General features: G+C 60.5%; 13 protein-coding genes across 13 annotated transcripts; 5 read left to right on the forward strand and 8 right to left on the reverse strand.

Moving 5' to 3' along the window:
• Nucleotides 1-33: 33 nt before the first annotated feature.
• On the reverse strand, nucleotides 34-2377 carry GGTG_07442 (hypothetical protein). The gene is made up of 7 exons (XM_009225266.1): nucleotides 1877-2377; nucleotides 1739-1813; nucleotides 1545-1675; nucleotides 1381-1485; nucleotides 812-1312; nucleotides 532-741; nucleotides 34-448 (listed from the first exon to the last, which is right to left on the reverse strand). Exons 1-7 carry the CDS (start codon nucleotides 1985-1987, stop codon nucleotides 313-315), a joined length of 1269 nt encoding a protein of 422 aa, XP_009223530.1. The 5' UTR covers nucleotides 1988-2377; the 3' UTR covers nucleotides 34-312.
• Nucleotides 2378-2584: 207 nt separating this feature from the next.
• GGTG_07443 (hypothetical protein) lies at nucleotides 2585-6287 on the forward strand. Its single transcript, XM_009225267.1, has 2 exons — nucleotides 2585-3580; nucleotides 3640-6287. Exons 1-2 carry the CDS (start codon nucleotides 2759-2761, stop codon nucleotides 6181-6183), a joined length of 3366 nt encoding a protein of 1121 aa, XP_009223531.1. The 5' UTR covers nucleotides 2585-2758; the 3' UTR covers nucleotides 6184-6287.
• GGTG_07444 (hypothetical protein) lies at nucleotides 6150-8612 on the reverse strand. The gene is made up of 3 exons (XM_009225268.1): nucleotides 7819-8612; nucleotides 7216-7717; nucleotides 6150-7142 (listed from the first exon to the last, which is right to left on the reverse strand). Exons 1-3 carry the CDS (start codon nucleotides 8004-8006, stop codon nucleotides 6234-6236), a joined length of 1599 nt encoding a protein of 532 aa, XP_009223532.1. The 5' UTR covers nucleotides 8007-8612; the 3' UTR covers nucleotides 6150-6233.
• A 46-nt stretch (nucleotides 8613-8658) lies between these two features.
• On the reverse strand, nucleotides 8659-9739 carry GGTG_07445 (hypothetical protein; the record flags this gene model as incomplete). Its single annotated transcript, XM_009225269.1, has 3 exons — nucleotides 8659-8839; nucleotides 9010-9047; nucleotides 9621-9739. The coding sequence occupies 3 exons, from the start codon at nucleotides 9737-9739 to the stop codon at nucleotides 8742-8744; spliced, it is 255 nt and encodes an 84-aa protein (XP_009223533.1). The 3' UTR covers nucleotides 8659-8741.
• A 413-nt stretch (nucleotides 9740-10152) lies between these two features.
• Nucleotides 10153-11012, forward strand: GGTG_07446 (hypothetical protein; the record flags this gene model as incomplete). Its single annotated transcript, XM_009225270.1, has 3 exons — nucleotides 10153-10513; nucleotides 10582-10791; nucleotides 10933-11012. 3 exons carry the CDS (start codon nucleotides 10153-10155, stop codon nucleotides 11010-11012), a joined length of 651 nt encoding a protein of 216 aa, XP_009223534.1.
• A 130-nt stretch (nucleotides 11013-11142) lies between these two features.
• Nucleotides 11143-12232, forward strand: GGTG_07447 (hypothetical protein; the record flags this gene model as incomplete). Its single annotated transcript, XM_009225271.1, has 1 exon — nucleotides 11143-12232. A coding segment is annotated over one exon (593 nt), but the record flags the coding sequence as incomplete, so codon positions are not given.
• GGTG_07448 (hypothetical protein) lies at nucleotides 11904-12718 on the reverse strand (the record flags this gene model as incomplete). Its single annotated transcript, XM_009225272.1, has 2 exons — nucleotides 11904-12521; nucleotides 12626-12718. 2 exons carry the CDS (start codon nucleotides 12716-12718, stop codon nucleotides 11904-11906), a joined length of 711 nt encoding a protein of 236 aa, XP_009223536.1.
• A 65-nt stretch (nucleotides 12719-12783) lies between these two features.
• GGTG_07449 (hypothetical protein) lies at nucleotides 12784-14706 on the forward strand (the record flags this gene model as incomplete). The annotated part of the gene is made up of 4 exons (XM_009225273.1): nucleotides 12784-12946; nucleotides 13049-13197; nucleotides 13234-13938; nucleotides 14024-14706. The coding sequence occupies 4 exons, from the start codon at nucleotides 12784-12786 to the stop codon at nucleotides 14432-14434; spliced, it is 1428 nt and encodes a 475-aa protein (XP_009223537.1). The 3' UTR covers nucleotides 14435-14706.
• Nucleotides 14707-14788: 82 nt separating this feature from the next.
• On the forward strand, nucleotides 14789-15549 carry GGTG_07450 (hypothetical protein). Its single transcript, XM_009225274.1, has 2 exons — nucleotides 14789-15301; nucleotides 15373-15549. Exons 1-2 carry the CDS (start codon nucleotides 14933-14935, stop codon nucleotides 15424-15426), a joined length of 423 nt encoding a protein of 140 aa, XP_009223538.1. The 5' UTR covers nucleotides 14789-14932; the 3' UTR covers nucleotides 15427-15549.
• A 61-nt stretch (nucleotides 15550-15610) lies between these two features.
• Nucleotides 15611-17113, reverse strand: GGTG_07451 (hypothetical protein; the record flags this gene model as incomplete). The annotated part of the gene is made up of 1 exon (XM_009225275.1): nucleotides 15611-17113. The coding sequence occupies one exon, from the start codon at nucleotides 17111-17113 to the stop codon at nucleotides 15611-15613; it is 1503 nt and encodes a 500-aa protein (XP_009223539.1).
• A 394-nt stretch (nucleotides 17114-17507) lies between these two features.
• Nucleotides 17508-18008, reverse strand: GGTG_07452 (hypothetical protein; the record flags this gene model as incomplete). The annotated part of the gene is made up of 2 exons (XM_009225276.1): nucleotides 17574-18008; nucleotides 17508-17545 (listed from the first exon to the last, which is right to left on the reverse strand). Exons 1-2 carry the CDS (start codon nucleotides 17878-17880, stop codon nucleotides 17508-17510), a joined length of 345 nt encoding a protein of 114 aa, XP_009223540.1. The 5' UTR covers nucleotides 17881-18008.
• A 149-nt stretch (nucleotides 18009-18157) lies between these two features.
• Nucleotides 18158-18853, reverse strand: GGTG_07453 (hypothetical protein). Its single transcript, XM_009225277.1, is given in 2 exon segments — nucleotides 18158-18364; nucleotides 18375-18853. The coding sequence occupies 2 exon segments, from the start codon at nucleotides 18785-18787 to the stop codon at nucleotides 18262-18264; spliced, it is 516 nt and encodes a 171-aa protein (XP_009223541.1). The 5' UTR covers nucleotides 18788-18853; the 3' UTR covers nucleotides 18158-18261.
• Nucleotides 18854-19280: 427 nt separating this feature from the next.
• GGTG_07454 (hypothetical protein) lies at nucleotides 19281-20311 on the reverse strand (the record flags this gene model as incomplete). Its single annotated transcript, XM_009225278.1, has 3 exons — nucleotides 19281-19490; nucleotides 19571-19972; nucleotides 20036-20311. The coding sequence occupies 3 exons, from the start codon at nucleotides 20309-20311 to the stop codon at nucleotides 19281-19283; spliced, it is 888 nt and encodes a 295-aa protein (XP_009223542.1).
• Nucleotides 20312-20894: the final 583 nt, after the last annotated feature.

Genomic DNA, 20894 nt, shown 5'->3' on the forward strand with positions numbered 1-20894 from the left:
GAAGGCACCGACGCCTCGAACGGCAACGCCATAGCTCCGAGGTGTCAGATATCGCTCGAATGGGCCAGGTGGAATGACACGCGGCTCCCTTACACAATTTCTACCTGGGTTATTCCATAAACATATGCCCGCGATGAGCACGCCAAGGCGCCTGACATCCAACCCGGCCAGCGCCACCCGCCTCTCACCAGAGTCTAGACCGGAACAATAGACGCCACAGACAATACCGCTGATCCTTCACCCATGGCGTGCGCAGCTCCCCGGTCACCCGTGAGACACGATCGCACCCTTTCTCCATCGTGTCATTCCGTCTCAGAACTTGGGCTTGAAAGGAATGGTGTTCAAAAACTCCCTCACGTTGCCCGTAATCTCCAGCAGCTGGAACAGCCACTGCAAAATGATGCCGAACGATTCCGGCTCGCCCATGTGCTTGATCCCGGGCACGAACCTGGGTTGCCAGACGCCAGCCAGCCCTGTCAGCAGGAGAAATTTCCGCCCCACTCACGCTCGAGGCGAGACGGCCGTGCTTACCTGGCTTCCTTGGGGCTCCCATGCTGAAGGCACAGGTAGTAGTCGTCGATCGGGAAGATCTCGTCCTCGGTACCGTTGACGAGCAGCAACTTGGCGCAGGGTTTATCAAGCGTGCCGTCGTTGAGAAGCGAGAACGTGCCCATGGCTTCGTCCTTGAAGCGCTGCAGATCGTTCTCATACCCGAATTTGTGCGCCAGGGTGTGCGCGAGGCTTGCATTTCAGGGTCAGCGGTCAGCGGAAGTTTTCGTCCCGACCCGAGGCACACACATCGCGGACTCACTCAAACGGATACTCGAGCGAGTTGACGCAGTCAAGCCAGTCCGGGTCAAACATGTAGTGACACCCGCCGCCCAGCGCCACCACGCCCTTGAGCTTGTCGGCGTGCGTGTGCGCCAGCCGGATGGAGTAGTAACCTCCGGTGCTGAAGCCCCAGTTGACGACCTTGGCCTGGTTGATGGCCTTCTGCTCAGCCACCCAGTCGAAAAGGCTGCTCCAGACCCTATCCGGGCTCTCCGGGTCAGACTTCAGCCCCGGGTTATCGCCCGTTCCGGGAATCTCCACCACCAGCGTCGCGCAGATGAGTTGCCGCCACCCTTCCTTCCAGACCGCCAGCTCGGTGCGATACCCGTCGAGGCCGGTGAAGATGATGATAAGCGGCACGGGGGCGTACTTGGAGGCGTGTTTTGGGAGGTGGTAAAAGGCCGGCAGGACGGAGCCGTCGCCGGGCTTAGCGTGCTTTACGTGTGGGATCTCGACGGGCACCATGGGGAACTCGTGCAGGCTGCGACGAGATTGGAATGTCAGTTGCATGATCTCGCGGCATTTCCTCGAGGACAGATCTTCACCTACCCGAGGCCTTTTACGGCGGCCTCTTTGCCCTTTTCCCATGCCACCCGCTGCTGCTTCGACCTTGGGGCAGGGAACCGAGCAATACGGTACACGGCCGATGCTCGCCTGCCATTCCAAGTCAGCAACCCAGATCTAACAGCGAGCCAGGAATGGCGCCTGCCTACAGGTAGTACTCGGACGCCCTCTCTCGCTCTCCAGCTTCCTCTGCTTTCTTGGCAGTGTTGGCAAGGCTCTCTGCCTTGGAGAAGAAGCACTGGGCGTACTCGTCCCAGTCATATGGCTCTTTTAGCCCTTTCTGTTATTCCGCGACCATTAGTGTTGAGCAGCGAGCATCCCAAACAGGGGTTGGGGTACCGACCTTGATGATGTCGTCAACCACGGGCTGGAAGTCGACTATGGCACCAAACATAAAAGGATAAATTCCCCTTTCGCACTGTTTTCCGCCCATATTAGCCCCGTATCGATCAGTAGCATCTCAGGTTAGGCCTCAACATACCGCTGTCTTCCATTTTGTCTCCCACAACGCCTCGAAGCTGGAATGGTGGGACGCCGTGCTGCTTTTGGAGAGGGTATCATGGATGAAAAATCTGCCGCCCGGTGCCGCCATTTTGTCGTTCGTGTGGGCGTGTATGGACAAGACACATGTAACCCAGTTGTGGCTGCGGGTTTCGCCCGGTTATATGGGCGAAATTCCCACCACGGAGCGAACGGTGGTCCGAACCGGACTCGGGGGTGGGGGAGCGCCGATCCGGCGAACCGGCCACCACATGGGCGGCGCCGATGTGTTGTGATTAGGTCAAGGGCGTGGCTAAGGCCGCGCCTTGGGTTTGCCTCTAGGCGGGTACAGTGGCCGGTTAGGCAAAAATCCCTTTCTGTACCGTGGCGTAACAAAGTTGACAAGATTAGCTTGGAAAAAGTTCAATCTATTGATAATCTTATAGGGCCTTAAGGAAATGCTCCAGGAAGCGGAATCTCCTCCAAGGATTCATTCGAAAGGCGCCATTTATATAAGCCTTAAGGTAGCTGTGCAAAGTCCCAAGGTACGTATTTAGTTGAGGGGTTGGGGGCCGAATCCCTAGCCGAGCCTCCAACCGGCGGCTAACCGCCGGAAATGGCCCACCACAAGGCGCCTTGCTATCACGGCCTCCATATAGGCCTCCAGGCGACCAATAGGCCGGCCTACCACGAGCTAGAGGGGTCAATCCCCGTGTGACACGTAGGTAGATCGGTGTAAACAAACCCAATGTGCAGGTAACTCCCCGCCTCTCAAACGAACACACAGCGACCACGAGCTCCATCATTCACATTTGACGGCGACCTAAATGCTCCTCGCGGATACGCCCTAACAGCCTCGCACAAGCACCATTCATGGGCCCCCATGGCCACACTAATTCGGTCACAGTCCGTGCCCGACCTCGATAGGGCCAGCGATACATCCCTCCTAGATCACAAGGGCCAACCCTCCAGCTGCGCATACTGCTACTCTCCTCTGTCGCAGCCGGACAACGTCCGCCTGCTTCGCCTCATGCCGCACGCGGACAGGCACGCCCCAATCCGCTGCCAGCTCCTCGAGTACCCCCTGCAGGAAACCGCCCAGGCGACACATCTCTACGAGGCTCTGTCGTATGTATGGGGATCTGTCGGCAACAGGCTGCCTATTTACATCCGGACAGACGACGACGACAAAAACGGGACACCTCGCGCTTCTCGGTCCACCAACAGTGACCAATACCTGCTCGTCACGACAAACCTTCACGCGGCCCTGACTCATCTCCGGGACGGCTTCCTCGAGCGGATAATTTGGATAGACGCCGTCTGCATCAATCAACAAGACGGTGTCGAAAAGGGACGCCAGGTCCAGTCGATGGCTCGGATTTACGCTAGCGCTAGCCGTGTCGTTGTCTGGCTGGGGGAGGCGGCAGACGGGAGCGACCGAGCGCTGGAGGCGCTACGTCAGGCTGCTGGAGAACAAGAGGCGGCATATCGTCGCGAACTAGCGCTTGAAACTCTGCGCAGGGTTTCCAGGCAGGAGGCAAAGCTTCCCATTAAGAGATTCGAAGCATACAACGGCTTCGTCTCCCAAGCGACCAAAGACCTTTTAGAGGCCGGCAGCGCAGCAGACGTAGCTGTTACCCTTGATGAGCCGACCCAGCAAGCCATCTTTGCTCTACTTGAGCGGCCATGGTTTGGGCGCATCTGGGTATGCAGCCGCTTGAAAATGACTGTCAATACGAACAGCGCGCTAACAGATCGGCCCAGGTTCTTCAAGAGGTTGCCGCCGCTCGATATCTCTTGGTGAAATGTGGCGTTTCAACGGTCGACGGGACTACATTCTCCCTTGGCCTCGACGCAGCGCAGCTTTCTTATGAAGGGCACCCCGCCCTCCACAGATTAATCCCTCCTCTCATCCGTCTCATACAAGGCGCGGCCTCCAGGCCACAGTGCGCAACAATCATGCCCCAAACCAGCCTCTCGCGTCCATTTTCTCTCAACATCTGTTCTATCGGTGAACTGGTTGACAGATTTCGCACCCGCAAGGCGACTAACCCTCTCGACAGGGTGTACGCCCTGCTCGGAATGAGCCGCGAGGGCCCAGGGATGCTGACAGTCGACTACGCAGAGTCGTGGGAAAATCTGGTTCTAAAGCTGGTCAGACTCGCTCTATCGGATCGGATGGCCGTGGAAACGTGGGGTGGGCGGGCCTTGGGGGTGATTCGAGGCAAAGGACGGATGCTTGGCCTCGTTTCCTATACGGAGTTCCGAGGCGATAGCCAGAGGATAAAGATCTCCTGGAAGAACGAATTTCCCTTTAGAGCATTGCCCTCCGGTCCTTACATCCTCCAGCCATCGACAAACCCTGTCCAAAGGAAGGATCGGCTGGTTCTTCTCCAAGGAGCATCGGAATCAACCATTATAAGAGTCCGCGAAGGCTACTCAGAAGTCATCCGAATTGCAGTTCCTCTCGGAAACGGGAATGATCATTACGCTGCTAGGCTTCGGTCGAACGCGGTGTTCCCCATGAGCCTACTGCTGGTTTGGGACTTGGACAGGCCTGAAATCGGCGCAGAAGATCCAGACTACGAGCCTCTGATGAAAGACCAAGAGCCTGACGAAAAGGAGCTATTCGGCATGGCAGCAAAGATGTGGAATTTTGGGAATTTGTTGAACGAGGTGGGTGACTGCGACAAGGCGAAACCAATGATCCAGGCAGCGCTCGAGGCGTATCGGACGTTCAGTCAAGGCATAAGGGATCAACTGGGCCACAAAGATCCGGCCGAACTTGACCAGAAACTCCGACCACCGCCCAGCCACAACTCAGCTGTCGGCCCACGACATCGGCTCAAGAACCCTCGCGATCAAATACCACTACTGTTGGCCGCCAAGAACGGGGATGCGGCCGCCGCAGCACTGCTGCTCGATGAAGGGGCCGGTATCGAGTCGACAAACGGCCGGGACCTACGGACGGCGCTATCGTGGGCCGCGGGGCACGGGAGCGGTGCCCTGGTTCGCCTACTTCTCGACAGTGGCGCGGTCATCGAGGCCGGGGACATCGGCGGCTGGACGCCACTGCACTGGGCCATCTTTTACGGTCACGAGGCCGTGGTGGAGCTGCTACTCGACAGGGGCGCCAACGTCGAGGCCAAGGGCTTCATGAACTGGACGCCGCTGCACCTCGCCGCCGAGAACGGGCACGGGTCGCTCGTTAGTCTGCTAGGCGCTAGGGGCGGCGTGGAGGCCGAGGCTGAGTTCGGGAGCAGGCCGCTGCACCTGGCTGCGATGAACGGCCACGAGACGGTTGTGAAACTATTGGTCAAGGAGCTGGGCGCCGAAAAGACGGCAAAGGACGAAGAGGGACTCACGCCGACGGAACTGGCCATCAAGAACGGACACGAAGCGGTAGTGAGGCTGCTGCTCCTGGAGGCGAGTACCGAGGCAGATGCGGGTGCCGTCCTCCCTCTTCAATATGGCACCCACACACCATTGCTCTCTTACAAGCCCGAGACGCCTCTGCACCTTGCAGCTCAGTCTGGTCAGGAAACGGTGGTGAGGTTATTAGCCGGGGAACAGGGGGCAGACAAGGAGGCGAAGGGCCCCTCGGACCGCACCCCGCTGCATCTGGCCGCCATGAACGGGCACGTGGCGGTCGTCAGGGTGCTGATCGAGCTTGGCGCGAACAAGCACGTCGTGGCCGATTTCGGTGAATCTGTGCTGCACTCTGCTGCGGCGCACGGGCACGAGGCAGTGGTGAGGCTGCTGGTCGCCGAGTGTGGGCTTGATGTGGATTTAGTTAACTCTCGGGGGAAAGTGGCGTTGCACGAAGCTGCTGGGAGCGGACACGAGGCAGTGGTACGAACACTGCTCGCGCTGGGTGCTAACCGGCACGCAGCAACTGAAGAGGGAGATACAGCGCTGCACGAAGCGACGAAAGCTGGGCACGTGGAGATTGTGAGGCTGCTTGCCGTGAAGTTTGGGCTAGATCTGGATGCCGTGGGAGCTTTGGGTCAACGGCCACTGCACTACGCCGCTTTCGCTACAAGCAGGACAGAGGAAGTAACAAGACTGCTTGTGGAACTAGGGGCGGACAAAAGCGCCAGAGATGTGCAGTGCAGGACGCCGCGCGACGTGGCCTCGATTGTGCCCCGCGAAAACATAATCAGCCTCTTGTCGCCTGACACCGACGGTCAAGATACAGAACGGCATGCCTGCCATCGCTGCCAGCGCGAGACTGATAAGGAGTTGGAGGCGCTGAAAGACCAGGTCATTAAAAATGGGGAGGGGTGGGAAAAGCTATGGCTGTATTAAAAACGTGATTAATCTATATAGCAGCAGATGGCGAAGCCTCGACATACAAATCATGCCTTCGTAAACTCGTCAATCATATGCGATTGGCAACGGACCAGAGTCTCAACCATCTTGGCCACCTCGTCCAGGCGGGATAGAATCACCTGATTACCCTCGACAAAGCCGTAGATGTGATACGTCAGGCCCGTCTTGAGGCAGAACTCGCGCAGCAGAGCCTGCCCCTTGCGCAGGTTGTGACGGGGCATGCGGGGGAACAGATGGTGCACGGCCTGGAACTGCAGGCCGCCGTGCAGCCAGTCGAGCCACTCGGGGCAGTCCACATCCATGGTGGTGCGCATCTGGCGCGAAACGAAGGACTCTGTGGGGCCGAGATCGGCAGTCGACATGCCCCAGTGGGACAGAGTGATCTGGACGTGGATCAGAAGGGTGATGGCGTGCGATAGCATGACGAACGCGATGCGAGTGGGCCAGTCGGGGAGCGTGCGCCAGACGAGGAGGTAGCCGAACATGAACCAGTAACAGGCCATGAAGATCACTTCCATCTGGCGATGCCAGAACGGGGCGCCAGACTCCTTTGCGCGCGAGCTGAACACAACGTGGCCCCAGGACAGGAAGTACAGGTTGAAACGGGCGACGGCCATGATGGGATAGTAGGTGAACTTCTGGAAAGGGACCAGCAGCTCGCAAGTCTTGTCCCACAAGAAGTCGAACTGGTAGTAGGTGCTGCGGACAGAGCGGAAGAAAGTCGGCGACCAGGCGAAAAGCGGGAGGTACTGTGAGTCGGGATCGTGCTCAGGCATGTTAGTGACCAAGTGGTGGACATTATGGGAGCTCTTCCACCAGCCGAAGGAAAGGCCGCAGCAGAAGTCGGCGATGAAGGTGCCGATTATGGTGTCCTTGGTGACAGAGCCTGTGATGCCGCGGTGACCAGCGTCGTGGGCAGTGAACATGATTTGATGCTACGGGAGGATTACTGTCAGTTTGCGGTCTCCTGATATAGTTATGATGACGATGGGAGCAGAAAAGACCTACCCAAAACATGCCGAGAAAGATGGCAGAGATCAAATACCAGCCCGTGCAGAGCAGATACATAAAGATCGCAAAGAGAGTGAGATAGCGCGTCAACTCCTTGCCATATTCGATGTAAGGGCACTCGTACAGGCCCAGGGCCTTGACCTGGTCATGGAGGGCATTGTAGTCGGCACGGATAGCCTGCTGGGTCGCGAGGTCGAGCGATGGGATGCTGTTGATGTCATCCTGGCGCTCTTTTTCCTCCATGGCAACCGTGAATTCCTCCCTCGACATGTATTCGCCGATGATGCCCGACGCCGAGGGCTCGGGCTTGCCCTTGCCGGAGCGGAGCTTGCAGGGGCTCGGATCGGCCGCATTCTTGCCTCCAGCTAACCCAGCCTTGACCTCTTCGATGTAGGTTTTGGACTCTATCTGGATGGGCGGGATCAAGTTGAGCCAGGGCAGGTCGACAGAACCAATGGAGAAGGCCTTCATAGTCTTGAGCGTCTTGTCCGTATGGTAACTGTGAGAGACACCGTGGTCAGCACTTTACGTACGCAGGGCGCGGCGTGGTCCAATCCGAAACGACAATGCCAGATAAGCGAGCGGGAGCTGGAGACATACATGTTGATTTCGTCGCTGGCATCGCGACCGACCATGTGCATGATGGCCAGGCGACCACCTGGGTGTTTGTCAATCCATTTGTCGAGCTTTAGGGCTTGACCTTCGTGGATCACGATGAGGTGGCCCTGATCAATGAGTTGCTGGGCCTCGGTCGGCGAGACCTTTTTCGCGGCGCGCTTCTCGTCCATGCTGTCTCTTCCGGTGGCTGCTGGGGCCGGCGATGGAGGTGCTGCTGGGCTCGTTTTGGCCCGTCGGGTATTTGCTACCGGAGAAAGTCGGCCGCGATGTCAACAAGCAGAAAGCCGTGCGGCGTTGGTGACGTCGTGGGGGCTTCTTGGCCCAGGCAGGCGAGCAAGCAGCACGATCCGTCGAAGGTCGAGCGCTCGCAGCAGATGGGGGACAACGAGCTCTCGGCTTGGGAAGCGAGCGGGTTGGGAGAGCAGAAGAAAAGCTCGTGAAACCGGATGGGTAAAGAAGAACCTAGGTAGTGGCTGGAGGAGTGGACATGGACGGGAGGACGTGCCAGAGAGATGTGGCTTCCCGACGCCACGGGTTCGTCTCCCCCTTTCTGACTACGCGCAACAGAGTTGCGCGAAATTAACCTCGGGTTAGAGATCCATTTCTCCCCATACCCCCTGCAGCAATGGCCCTCTTTTTCCCGGTTTGGCTTTTGCTGTCTTGGCTGGGCCAGCCATGGCGAGCAGAGACAAGTCGACGGCGCCAATTCGCGGCCATTTCTTTTCCTTGCTGTTGCAGTTCCAGCCAGGCCCGTCCGTGTCTGTCTGGGGCCGGGGCCACGTCCCGAGTGTGGACAAAGCGTGCGGAGAAACAGGGCAGGCGGTCGAGTCTGGCCAGTGCGCGTTAGCGGGGCCAGGCGGGGAGGAAAGATTGAGGGACGACAAAATGGGAGAGAGAGGAGAGGCTCAAAGGAGGGCCCCGTAGAATTGCGGGCTTTGGCCCACCTCTTCTGATTCGGGCGCCACCAAGAAACGCGTCGACCAGTCGTGGTGCGAGTCAAACGCTACATCGCACCATCTATCAATTGATCATTGGTATTTTTCCGTTGGTTCGGTGGCAGACACAGCCCACCACGCCATCAATCAACATTGCTCCAGGCCGTGTTGGTGGTCGATAGTCCGTCCTGGTGGTGCGGGCAAATCTGCTACAGGTCTGCAGGCCACAAAATCTCACACTTGCCCGCCAGCTTGGCTGGCCCGTTGGTCCAATTGCTAGCTTGCCATTTGCGGGTTAGATTGATCTGGCCCCTTGCAGCGGCTCATTCCTTCGGAGAGGAGGGCTGAGGGGCAGCCAGGGGGGCACAACGCAGAAGAAAAGGAGAGCAGCGCCACGGAAAATAGGGGTCCTAGGTTTGGCCCCCATCTCGCCCACCGCTGCGTTCTGGAACACACAACAGTGACAGGCGCCTGGTTGGACAACAAGCACCAGGATGGGCCGGACTTTGGCCGAATACGGAGTAGCCTTGGGAGGTCGCTGCAAGATTCCATCATATTTGGTGGGGCGGGCACACCCGAAGCGGGCAATCCAGCCGTTCAACAAAACGCGTGCCAGGCGGGCGCGCCACCATGGTTTTTCGGCCAGTGTTTGCCTCCATGTGAAAGCAGCAATTTCAAAATTCCCATCCCAGCTGCGCCCTTCGAACCACCCGCCAGAGCCAGCGCCTGCATGGACGCTGCAGTCGGTCGCCCCACCAACACAGAAGATTGAACAAAATCAAAACGGACGTTTGTGTTGGCTATTGACAAGTGCTGGCCTGTCCACGTCGCCACCCCCTGCGCACAAACAGGCAGTGACTGCTGTCCATGACAATCGCAATCCTACCATCGGCCCACTGACGGAATCGTCCCACGGCATCTTCACCGACTGACTGTATGCAGGCAGGCAGGGTCCAGGCTCTGCCCATGCATTGGCTTGTGCAAGAAGCAGCGCTAGACAGCAAGCCGCCGCCGAAAGCATGCAGCCAACACGCACAGCCTGCGGCCCCGTTTCGCGGTCTGCAACGCCGACAACTGCATATCGGGGCCGAGCCTATTCGTCGCCCCTGCCGCCACCTGACTGGCCTGTCTGTGCTGCCGAGCTGACCTGCTGTGCCGCTGGCGGCCAGGGATAGCTCGTCCCTTGCGTATCGTCAGACGGGAGAAACGGGGGCGTATTCAGGCCCGACGGCTACGGAGAGCTTCGACACACCGACGGCGTTGGTGAGAATCTTGTCCACCGCAGCGAGAGTGGTGTGAAGTCGCTAGGACTCTCTGGGTGCCGTCTTCTCGGTTCCGAATGACGGAAGAGCAAGGCTGTCACTCGATCCAAAGCTCCTTGATGGGGGTCGCCAAGGCCTGCAGCCAATGCCGTGCGCGTAAAGGCAAACGCATCGCTCCAGTCGACGACGGGCCTCATGCCTGCGCTCCATGTACCAGGCGCGGTATTTTGTTCTCATTCGTCGCCAGAGGCACTGCGTCGCGCCCGCGACTCCTTGCCGCCGCCGATAGCACCTCTCAGTCGTCGTCGCCCTCGGTAACATCTAACTCCGGCGCCAGTACCGTTGCCCCTGGCTTGAACCTGAGCCTGGCGTCTCAGCTTGAGCTGGTTCAACTCTACCTTCAACTGATCCACGACAAGCCGCATACTCTTTTTCACCCAACGTCGTTGCTACAACAGGTGCGCGATGGTGCGGTTCCGGGTCAGCTCCTGCTAGGCATAGTTGCCATGGCCGTTCCCTTTTCCCCATGCCCAACCGTTGGGTTCAAGCCACCAGGTTTGTCGAAGCGGTCAAGGCCGCCCTCAATGCCGTCATGGAAGCCATGTCCCTCGCCAATGTCCATGCCGCTATCCTGCTGAGAAACCTCTGCGGAGCCCACGGACGTCCCGATGCCGAGATGCCATATTTTGGAATCGCTCTTCGAATCGCCCAGATCATCCGGCTGCCCGCTTCCGCTGCCTCTGACGGCCCCATTGAGTGTGAGGCAAAACTGTGGACGTGGCGGAGTATTACATGATAGACAGATGGTCTTCCGCTGGCACCGACATCCGTCGCCAGCTCCCCGACGCCAGCATATATCCCTTGCCCATGGAAGAGCTACAATTCTATGCCCTCTCCAGGTCTTCTCAAGGGCACCCACCTGCCTCCGACCCTATTTCATACTCCAGACCTGGCCTTTGAGGCCGAATGGTTCAGCTAGCCGATATTTTTGGTGCCGTGGGCGACCTCCATAAAAGCTATGTCGAGGGCATCGTCGACAATGAGCAGCTGTCGGCACTGCTAGACGCATGGGTCACTGAACTACCGTCCAATTTAACCCCGACGCCTGACAATGTTGCGCGCCACGCTCGTAATGGTCTGGGTTCGGCCTTTGTTGCGCTGCACCTTGGACATCATCACTATGCGACTCTTCTGTATTTTCCCTTATCTCGATCTCCAGCTCGAGGGGACGGAGCGCCAAGTTTTATTTTCGGCCAGTTGTCGCGAGCACGCAGCCACCTTCAGCGACCTGCTGCTACTTTCGGACACGACCCAGGGCTGCGGCGCTGTGCACCTTGTCGTTGCTCACATGGCCACCCTCTCCTCGGCAGCGTTGCTACATGTGTTGCTCTTCGGCTCTGAAGCAGAGTTGCCACAGACCCGAGCGCGACTCGAGGTCAACTTCAAACACCTCATCCGCCTCTGGCGTTATTGGCCTGCCGTCGACCTCATGATGGAGCGACTGTTCACGTTCCAGCGCGCATGCATGTCCTCAGCGGACCCAAACACGCATAAGGTCGACCTATGGATGGCCGAATTCCTCCTCCAGCACGCACTGCCGATTGCCGACAAGATCCCTCCGGTCAGGGAAGGGGTCGGTCCCGGTGGCCTCATGGAACGTGATATCTTCGCAAACGATGCATTGTCCATGCTGCATCCTTGATACAATTTGCTGGAGAATGTGAAGATTCTTTGCCTGATGGCCACCCGCCTGTCACTACCTATATAAGGGCCACCACTAAACCGCACCTCATGCACTCAATAGTGCCCCTTCACGTTGCCAGCAACCTCGGTCAGACTTCGGCGCGCTCCGCCTCGGCGTCCCCCGTCTTCACCTTAGGCTTTGTCCGGCTTTGGCCACTTTGGCATTCTTGCCATCAAACAGCTCTGCGATCTCCTCCAGCGTCGGACCTTTTATCTCGACAAAGAGTAAACAAACGCAGAGGACCTCGATGACGAGGATGGCGACGTAAAAGAAGTAGTAGCGCCACTGAAGAGCTTCGAGGCCAATGGTGTTTACGTACTGATTGAAGACGCTGAAGAGCGCAGCCAGGGCGAAGCCTATGGACATGCCCTTGGCGCGGATGGTGAAGGGCAGGATCCCGGCCACACAGGTGACAGTCAGGCCGGGCCACGCGAAGCTGGCAACGCCGTAAAATAGGAAGATCATGGTGATGACGGTGCTCCCGTCCTCCTTGCTCTGCGCCCTCTCGTAGTAGGCCGAGCATGCGGCCCAAATGCTAATGGTCACCAGCATACCCATGCCGGCGATCAGGAACAGGGTCTTGCGGCCGAGGGAGTCGACCAGGGAGACGGAGAAGCCGATGGCCACCAGGAAGCTCCATATCTGCAGCCCGCCGTTGATCAGGCTCTGCTCGTAGCTGTCTCGGATCTCGACGATGAGGAGGAGGGCCGAGCTTCCACAAAAACCAGGTCCTAGAGTCTCGTTCTATCGTCAATGTCCCGAGTTTAGGGGATCGACTGCGCCGTTTTACTCTTTCGTGTTTTCATGCAATTGTTCGCCGGGACCCTTCTTCCCAAAGCCGTCGGAACTAGCAACATGGCGCCCGTCGACACGAGCATCCCCCGTTTGGTCGAGACCAATGGGTCCAAGCAGCTCATGATCAAGGGGAAGCCGTTCCTCATACTCGCGGGCGAGCTGCAGAACTCGTCGCTGACCTCGGCCGAGTCTGGAGGACGTGTGGCCGCAGATGAAGGCCTCGCACTTCAACACGCTTCTGGGATGCGTGACGTGGGAGATGGTGGAGAGCGAGGAGGACAAGTTCGACTTTGCCGAGCTCGACAAAGTGATTATGGGGGCCAGGAGGCATGGCATCCACTTGGTGCTGTTGTGGTTTGGCTCCTTCAAAAAGGGTAAGCCAAAACTTACTGTGCTCACAAGTACGGGATATAAAAGACATACTAACAAGACCCTTGGCGCGATGACAGGCATCTCTACGTATGCTCCCGCGTGAGCCAAGACGGACCCCAAGAGGTTCACGAGGGCAAAGCTCCGCAAAGCCGGCGGCGTTCTCGAAACGGCCGACGTCGTGTCCATATTCCACCCGGCAACGGGGGCGGCGGACAAGAAGGCCTTTGGCAAGCTGCTCGTGCACATTAAGGAAGTGAACGAGGCGCACTAGACAGTGGTGGTGGTGTAGGTGGAAAACGAGACGGGCTTTCTGGGAAATTCGCGCGACGGCAGCGTGCATGCCGGCAAGGTGTTCAACGAGCCCGTCCCCGCAGACCTGGTGGACTTTCTTCGGTCCGACTGGGACAATCTCAACGCCGAGATTAAGAGGCAGAATCTTGGCTTCTTCAAGTCCCAGTTGGGCCGGTTGGGCGACGGGACCTCGCCCAGTGGCACGTGGGTGGGGGTGTTTGGCCGCAGCCCCAAAACCGACGAATTCTTCATGGCCTACCACTGCGCGCACTACCTGGACGACGTGGCGTCGGCGGGCAAGGCCTCGTACCCACTACCCATGTACGCCAACGTGTGGCAGAACTACAACGACCTCGACACGGCCGACAACTGTTGGCTCGTCGTGGTGGGCGGCGGTGGCGGCGACCCGGGCACAGCAACGTGCTCTACGTGTGGTTGCGCTTCGGGCGCAGCCTCGACTTTGTCGCGCCCGACGTCTACCTCAACGACTACGAGGCCTCGTGCGCCGCCTACCGCCACCGCGGCTAGCCGCTCTTCATCCCCCGAGCAGCGGCGCGACGAGTACGGCGCGCGCCGCATCTGGGCCGCCTACGGGAGCCACGGCTGCATGGGCACGGCGCCCTTTGGCTGCGACACGCTGGGGCCGGGCGACGAGAACCCCTTTACACGGCACTACGAGCTGCTCGAGTCGGTGGCGCCGCTCGTGCTCGAGGCGCAGCGTAGCCCCGGACCGTCGCTCGGCTTCTTCTTTGACGAGCTGCCGCCGGCGGACGCTGACGGGGCACCAGCCGCCGGACCCGAGCAGGCCGATGGTCAAACACTGGGGCGGGTACGAGGTCACGATCGAGCGGTGCTTCGTGTTTGGGCGGCCGGGCGACGGGGCGGGCATGGGGGTGCACCGGGGCGGCGGCCGGTTCCTGCTGATCGGGTACGGGTTCCAGGTGCGGGCGCGGGCGACGTCGGCGCGGGCTACATTCACGGGGATCCTGCGGTTCGAGGAGAAGCGTGCGGTGAGCGACGGCGACGGCGGGGTGCGGCTCGAGACGCTGCGGACGCTCAACGGTGACAAGACGCGCAGCGTTGTCTTTGCCGTGATGCTGGGGCCGGATCCTGACTATGGCGGGTTTCCTAGTTGTGTGACGGTGCCGGCCAAGACCATGATTGCCGAGCTGAGCTTTTACCACCTGGAGGAGGAATAGTCTTTGGTTGCATTGAAAGGTGCAGCCGTGCTAGCTTTGGTGGAGGGTTCAAGGGTCAATGGATTCTTCAAGGAGCAACGTTGGAGACGCTTGGAATCCGTGGAATCCATAGCGTGGGGGCAAATTGCTGGAAAAGGAATGGGGCACGTCAATCAGGAGCCGCAGGATTGAAGTAGGAGCGATTCGGCTCCCGCAACGTTGCGCCTCCCTGGCGCCTGCCGTTCCCCAGAAGATCGGCAGTAGGCGCCAGTTGCCCCCGGGACGCGGGAAGGGAACCGCGTCACTGGGGCTCCATAGCTGATTCTAGCTTGACGACATGCTATACATGAATGGTTCCCACCCCACCCAGAGTATAAGAACTGTCCCGTCTGCCTGTAACCCAACTGCTCCCCGGTGAATTTTTAGAACACCAAGGCTTTGAACACGGCACTTGACAACTTCCTTACTGCACAAGACGTCTTCACACCCACTCCCACCACCCACTTCCCACCTCTCACGATGCAGCTCCTCAACACCATCCTCGCCCTCGCCGCCGCCGCCGCCCCGGCAGCGGCCTATATCGACGGGCTCACCTCGGCACCCGCCACGGCCTCGGCCGGCCAGACCATCACGGCGACGCTGCACTCGTCCATCTACATCCAGAACTTTGACGACTACGGCGTCGTGTGGGGGCTGGCGCCGGCGTCGATCAACCAGGGCAACTGCGGCACCTGCGTCGGCAGGCGCATCGGGTACACAAACGTCTTTGGGCCCCAGGCCGGGGTCACGGTGCCGCCCAACGGCGACTTTGACGTCTCGGTCACCATCCCCGAGGGCACGCAGGCGGGCCAGTACGCCCTGGTCGCGGGTGCTTCGTACCTGGTCGGGGTGAGTTTGCTTCTTTTTGTGTGCCGTGTTGCATCACATCGGGGTGAAATGTTTGCTAACGTGGTGTTTAGGCCTCGGGAGTCACCGGATTCCATCTGTATAACAAGACGATCACGATTGCCTGAATGGCACGAGACAGACGACGCTCGGGACGAAAAAAACTGATTTGGGACCGCGACTTACGATTTGATGGATCGAAGCCATAAGCTTTTCTGTGCTGTATTAATTCATAATTGGCGTTAAATCTGTCTTTGCGTTTGCGTCTCCCAAGCCGTGCTGTCGTTTGAAACTTTGCCAATAAGACCGATATCAGCCCCTTGGCGGAACCACCCCAAACGCCGCAGCATCCACGCCGTCCGCCCACCGCCAGATGCGCTCAAAGCTCGCGATCTGCCGCTCGAGCACGTCCAGGTCGACCAGGCCCCTCTCGTCGAACCCAACCGGGAACTCCTTGAGCAGCCACGACGGCGCCGTGATGAGCGACACCTCGGGGATCCCCGCCTGCAGCAGCGGCAGGCCCTCGCCGAACTGCGTGTGGCCCGGCGCCGTCGGGTTCATGACGCGCACCCCTGCCCCCTCCCCTGTCGCGCCGCTCCACTCCCTACGGACGATGGCGGCCAGCTCGGGCGTCGCCGCGTACAGCAGCTCGTCCTCGGGCTCGCCCGTGGGCTCGTACGCGTTGCGGCGTAGGTCCTCGCGGTAGCTGCGCGCGCCCAGGTGCTCGACGCAGGTGCCCAAGACGGCGCGCAAGCTACTGCCGGCCGTCGAGTTCCACAGCTCCGGGTGGTCGGCCAACCAACGGGTCGTGGAGCGCTTGCTGGCCGAGAAGGGCGCCGAGTGGATGTGCGCCGTGATGAAGGCCAGGACGGTCGTGCGGCGCGGCGGGGCGCGCGCCAGCGAGCGGGCATAGGAAAGCATGGCGATGTGGCCGTTCTCCTCGACCGCGTTGGTCCCGTCCGTGTGCGTGTTGATGACGACGGACTCGTTGCGGAGCTCGGTGCCGGGCACGACAACCCAGATGTTGCGCGTGGGCGTGCCGTGCTCCAACCACCCCGGCAGCGTCACCCTTGCCGTTCTGTTTGCAGCCGCGGCCGCACGCACGGCCTGCGCCGCCTCGCCCGAGGTGTAGACGGCCGGGATGCCGAAAAAGGGGTTGTGGAAGGGCGCGTACAGGCCCGCGGCGAGGCCGTCGCTGATGTTGGCCCAGACGTACACGATGGCCTGGACGCCGGCGTCGCGGGCCGCCGTGAGGTTCGTCACCAGCGCGTTCGCAGGCGTACTGGGGACGCCCGTGTACTGGTCCGGCCACGGCGGCGAGCCGGGCCAGAGCGGCAGCGCCGTGCTGGTGTTTGCAAAGGGCGGGTTCGCAATCTCCACCACGGCGATGCCGCCCGCCGCGTCTGCCCACCTGGGCGGGTGGCCGGTGCCGGCGAGGCTGATCAAGGGGCCCTCGACGCCGCCGTCGGGCGTGTGTCCCGAGTACGGTACGGTGGACGAGACCGTGATGGGTCGACAGCCGATGGTCAGCCGGCCCGGGTTGAGCGAGCCAAGGTTGTCGTACGAGAAGTGCCAGGTGTCGGTGTGGACGTGCAGCCCCAGTGACTCGAGCCGTCCTTGGATGTGCTGGATGAGCTGGTTATGGGCTTCCGAGCCTGTCCGTCGCGAGCCGAGCTTAGCCAGGTAGTCGCTTTCGCCCTTGAGCCCGAGCCATTGCTGTGGCGGTCGGGGGTGCACCGCCGTCACGATCCGGGCGGACGCGAAGCCCACACTCAGCATCACCGAAAACCCAAGATACCAAAGCGCTGAGGCCATTTTCTCCTGGTGTAGTTTGCGAGCACATGGCCACCCCCGGCAACGCGGCGGCGTCCATGCAGGGCATTATGACCCCGCCCGACAGCGGCCATCACGTCACCGGGGTTGCCGTGCTAACTGCCGGGGGATGTATCTCCCTGGGTTAATATGCAATACGCAGTGGAACCCGTGCAGGCTGAATACCCATACTGATATCTGTGTGTAGTGAGTCCTCCCTAAAAGGGGCTACAAGAATCGGCTTTAATTCCACGCTGGATGCTTGTAAAAATACACCACCAGTGCTGTTAACGCCGTCTGTTCTTGCATGCTTTCCCGCTGCCATACGCCGAGGCTGGTCTCTCGGGGCCCTGCGGCAGCCCCATGCTAGAGAAGTCACTAGTGAACCTAGTCCTACCTAGGCCACTACCACGTCTGGCAGCGTCCACGTCCCCTCTATATGCGCGAGCTAGGAGAGGCACACTGGCAGGGCGCGCGACCCAGAGTTTCGCGTCCGTCAGAGTATGCGCCTCGCCATCCTCCCCCCACGCGCTGGAATGTGACGTTGGTGGTGGTGGTGGCTCGTCGTCCTCCTTCTCGACGACGGTGGGCTCTAGCAGGCTGCCCCCCACGGTCCGCCGCGCCCTGTGGGGCTCGGACGCGCCGGTGCGCACGAGGTTGGACGGCCCGGACGAGAGATCGCTGCCGATGCGGCTCCCGCCGAGACTCCGGTGCAGCCAGCGCCAGGTCCTGGGGATGGTGACGAGGGCGAACATGCGCAGGCCGGGCATGCACGCGTATACGATGCCGACGGCGGACTCGGCGATGGCTCCATATGATGGCCGTCACGTTGATGCCTTCCGGGTTCACGAGGGCGCGGGTCTGGCTCCAGGGAGCTTGGGGTCAGCCCTCTGCCCCCTTTTCTTGTACCGCGCTTGTCCAAAAGTCACGACTTACAAACTTGATGACGCGTATTACGCTGGCGATGGTTGTGTTAGAGGGGAGCAAGTCAATACCATGGGGCCCGTAAGGAGATGGCGATGTAGCGGAACAAAGCAAGCTGCTTACATGATACCGAGAGAGAACATGGCCGCAACCCCAAGCTTTGCTGCCCAGGACTTGTTCAGCCGTGGTATTTGGGACAGGCAAAACAAGCACCCAAAAGTCCAACATCACGTTCGAGATGCTCTGCGACCTAAGCCGGGGCCCAGGTTAGCCGCCTTGTCTCGGAAATGACCGACACGAGCACGCGCCGACTCTCGCAGGCTACACTCCCTGAACTCACCAGAGCAGGACACTCAAGTTGACGGGACGACGGCCGCCGTTGGCCCTAACCCATTGGGGGCCGAGCGACAGACAGTCCAGGGTGAGGCCTAGCAGCATGTTGAGCCACTGGAACCAGCGCAGAAGCGACGCGAGGTCGCACATGCCGAGGAAGCGCAGCCCCAGCTCGGGGCTGCCAAAGATGCGCGCGTAAAAGGCAAGGAAGGACGCCTTGAGCAACGTGTGGGCAGAGAAGCAGATTGGCGTCATGACGTACATCCAGAAGACCGTGTCGACGCTGTCCTGCGGCGGCGGCCCGCCGAAGTCGAGGCCGAACCCGACGCGCCGGAGGGGCACGGCCACGATGAGGCCCATGGCCACGGTGCAGGCCCAGGCCAGGCAGAGGTACGCGTCGTCCCAGCCGGCGTCAGGCATCCGGGGGACGCGGAAGCGGCCGTGTCAGACCTAGATTTCACGTATCCTTCCTTGCATTGCGACGGCGAGAAACTTACGGCGCAGGAGGGCAGCTGACCCATGACTTTGGCGAAACTGCCCTGGACCGAAGCGGCGCAGGCCGCCGAGACAAAGAGCAGCAGCAAAGCTGCCATATTGTTGGGGTGCATACTAGGTGTGAGGACCCTCCTGGGGGGCGCACTCTCCTACCAAAGGAGTTGAAGCCAAAGGAGGGGAACTGACCCGAGGGTGCCGCAGCCGATAACGGCCAGCTGGACGGGCGGCCGGGGAGGGGGTGTTGAGATCATGGCTGTGATGGTTTGCTGGTGTAGGTAGGTAGGTAGGTGGGAAGGGCAGGTTGGTCGGTGCAAGTGCTAGGCCAGACTAACAGAAGACAGGCGGCGAACTTGCTTCCTTGGGAATGCGTCCATCCCTTGCGCTTACAGACACTTCTCCCGCCCGCGAACCCCAGACCTCACAACGGACCGATGACGTCGTCACCCCTCGAAACCGGCGCCCACAAGATAACCGCCGGGTACAGCTTGGGCGCGACGGGCCTCCCGCACCCGACGGTGTAGTAGAAGCCCGGGCTCGCGCGACCCGGCAGGTCGGCCGGCAGCACGTCGGGCGCCTCGCCCGGGAACGCGTCCCAAAAGGCCAGCAGGTCCCGCACACGGCGCCCTCGCTGCCCGGCCCGAGCGGCAGCCGCCCGCCGAGGGTGAGGCAGTCCATCAGGTAGGCCGTCGAGGTGTGCGGGGCGCGCACGTAGATCTTGATGCGCGCGCCCTCGTCGGGCGCCTTGCAGTCGATGCCCGCGATGCCCGTCTCGAGGTTCGTGAGGCCCGGCTCGGCCGCCTTGAGGCCCGGGTAGACATACACCTTGACGACCGGCCCCGTCGGCTCCAGGTCCCGCGCGACGAAGCAGCCGGCCAGCGGCGTCGTCTCCTCGATGAAGCCGTCGGCCGTCTTTGTGCGCACAACGTCTTCTTGCGGCAGCACCTGCCGCGCGGAGTGGTCGTACCAGCTCGTGTCTAGCCCCGGCACAAGGCCATGGGTCTGCAGCTTCTTGATCCACAGGTCCGTCGCGTGCCTGTTGAGCGGGTCGGCCGACGTGCCGGCGTGCGGCCCGATAGGCTCGAACGCGTACCGGACCGTGCCCCTCGCGGACTACTCCCAGCTAAAGCCCATGGGCGCGCAGTCGGGCGTGGCCGGGCTCTTCCACCGCGCCACCTCGCCCGTGGGCGGGTCGGGGGCCGGGCCGAGCTCCGGGGCAACGAAGAGGGCGAAGAAGGTCAGCTCGGCGATCTGCTTGTCCGGGGCGTAGTGGGCGGCCTCGAGGAGGCGCGCAAAGATGCGGCCGGCGCCCTGCCACCAGAACTGCGCGTCAGGGGACCCTAGGGCAATGGCGTTGTTGACGAGCTCCCATGGTGTCGTTGCGGTATCGCGCAAGACAGCATCTTTTGGTTGCAAAGGCGCGACAGCGTGTTGAGTCTCGGTAGCAGCCATTGTCAAGGAAGTCAAGGTCGTGTTCCCCGTAAAACTCTTGACAATCCCTTGGGTACCTCAACAGCGAGTCTCAGCCAGACCGGTGCTTAATACGGCGCAATAAATCGTGCCATCACGTCGCGTCTAGGACCCATCCACTTTTATCCAATCCGACTCAGCCGGCCCGCCATCCGTCATCGGCGAAGAGGAAGTATGGTCCCCCGTCAAGGGACGCCCGGTACGCTGTTCCTTGGTCCCCCATCTTCTCCATGTCGTGCCCGACTCGCGCACGGGACACTGGCGGGGAAAACGGGGCAGCCATGATAAGGAGAAAAGGTCCGAGATGCTCGTGTTGATCGGATAGCATATGCACTCTTGCGGTCCGCTCTGCCAGCGGCTATTACGTACATGGTATTAATGCCGGCTTGGTGCGGTTTTGGCAGCGGTGATGCTTGGCAACATATGCGCGACAATTTCCAGGGGATGCTTTGGTCAGCTACTGCATTCCTCTGCTGGCTGGCAAAGCAGGGACGTTTGCTGTTTAAACCGGATATCAAGTATAGTATTAGGACATCGCTCCAGCTTCAAGCCACTACCAACTCAC

Source organism: Gaeumannomyces tritici, assembly GCF_000145635.1.
Source record: "Gaeumannomyces tritici R3-111a-1 unplaced genomic scaffold supercont2.4, whole genome shotgun sequence".
Classification (NCBI taxonomy): domain Eukaryota; kingdom Fungi; phylum Ascomycota; class Sordariomycetes; order Magnaporthales; family Magnaporthaceae; genus Gaeumannomyces; species Gaeumannomyces tritici.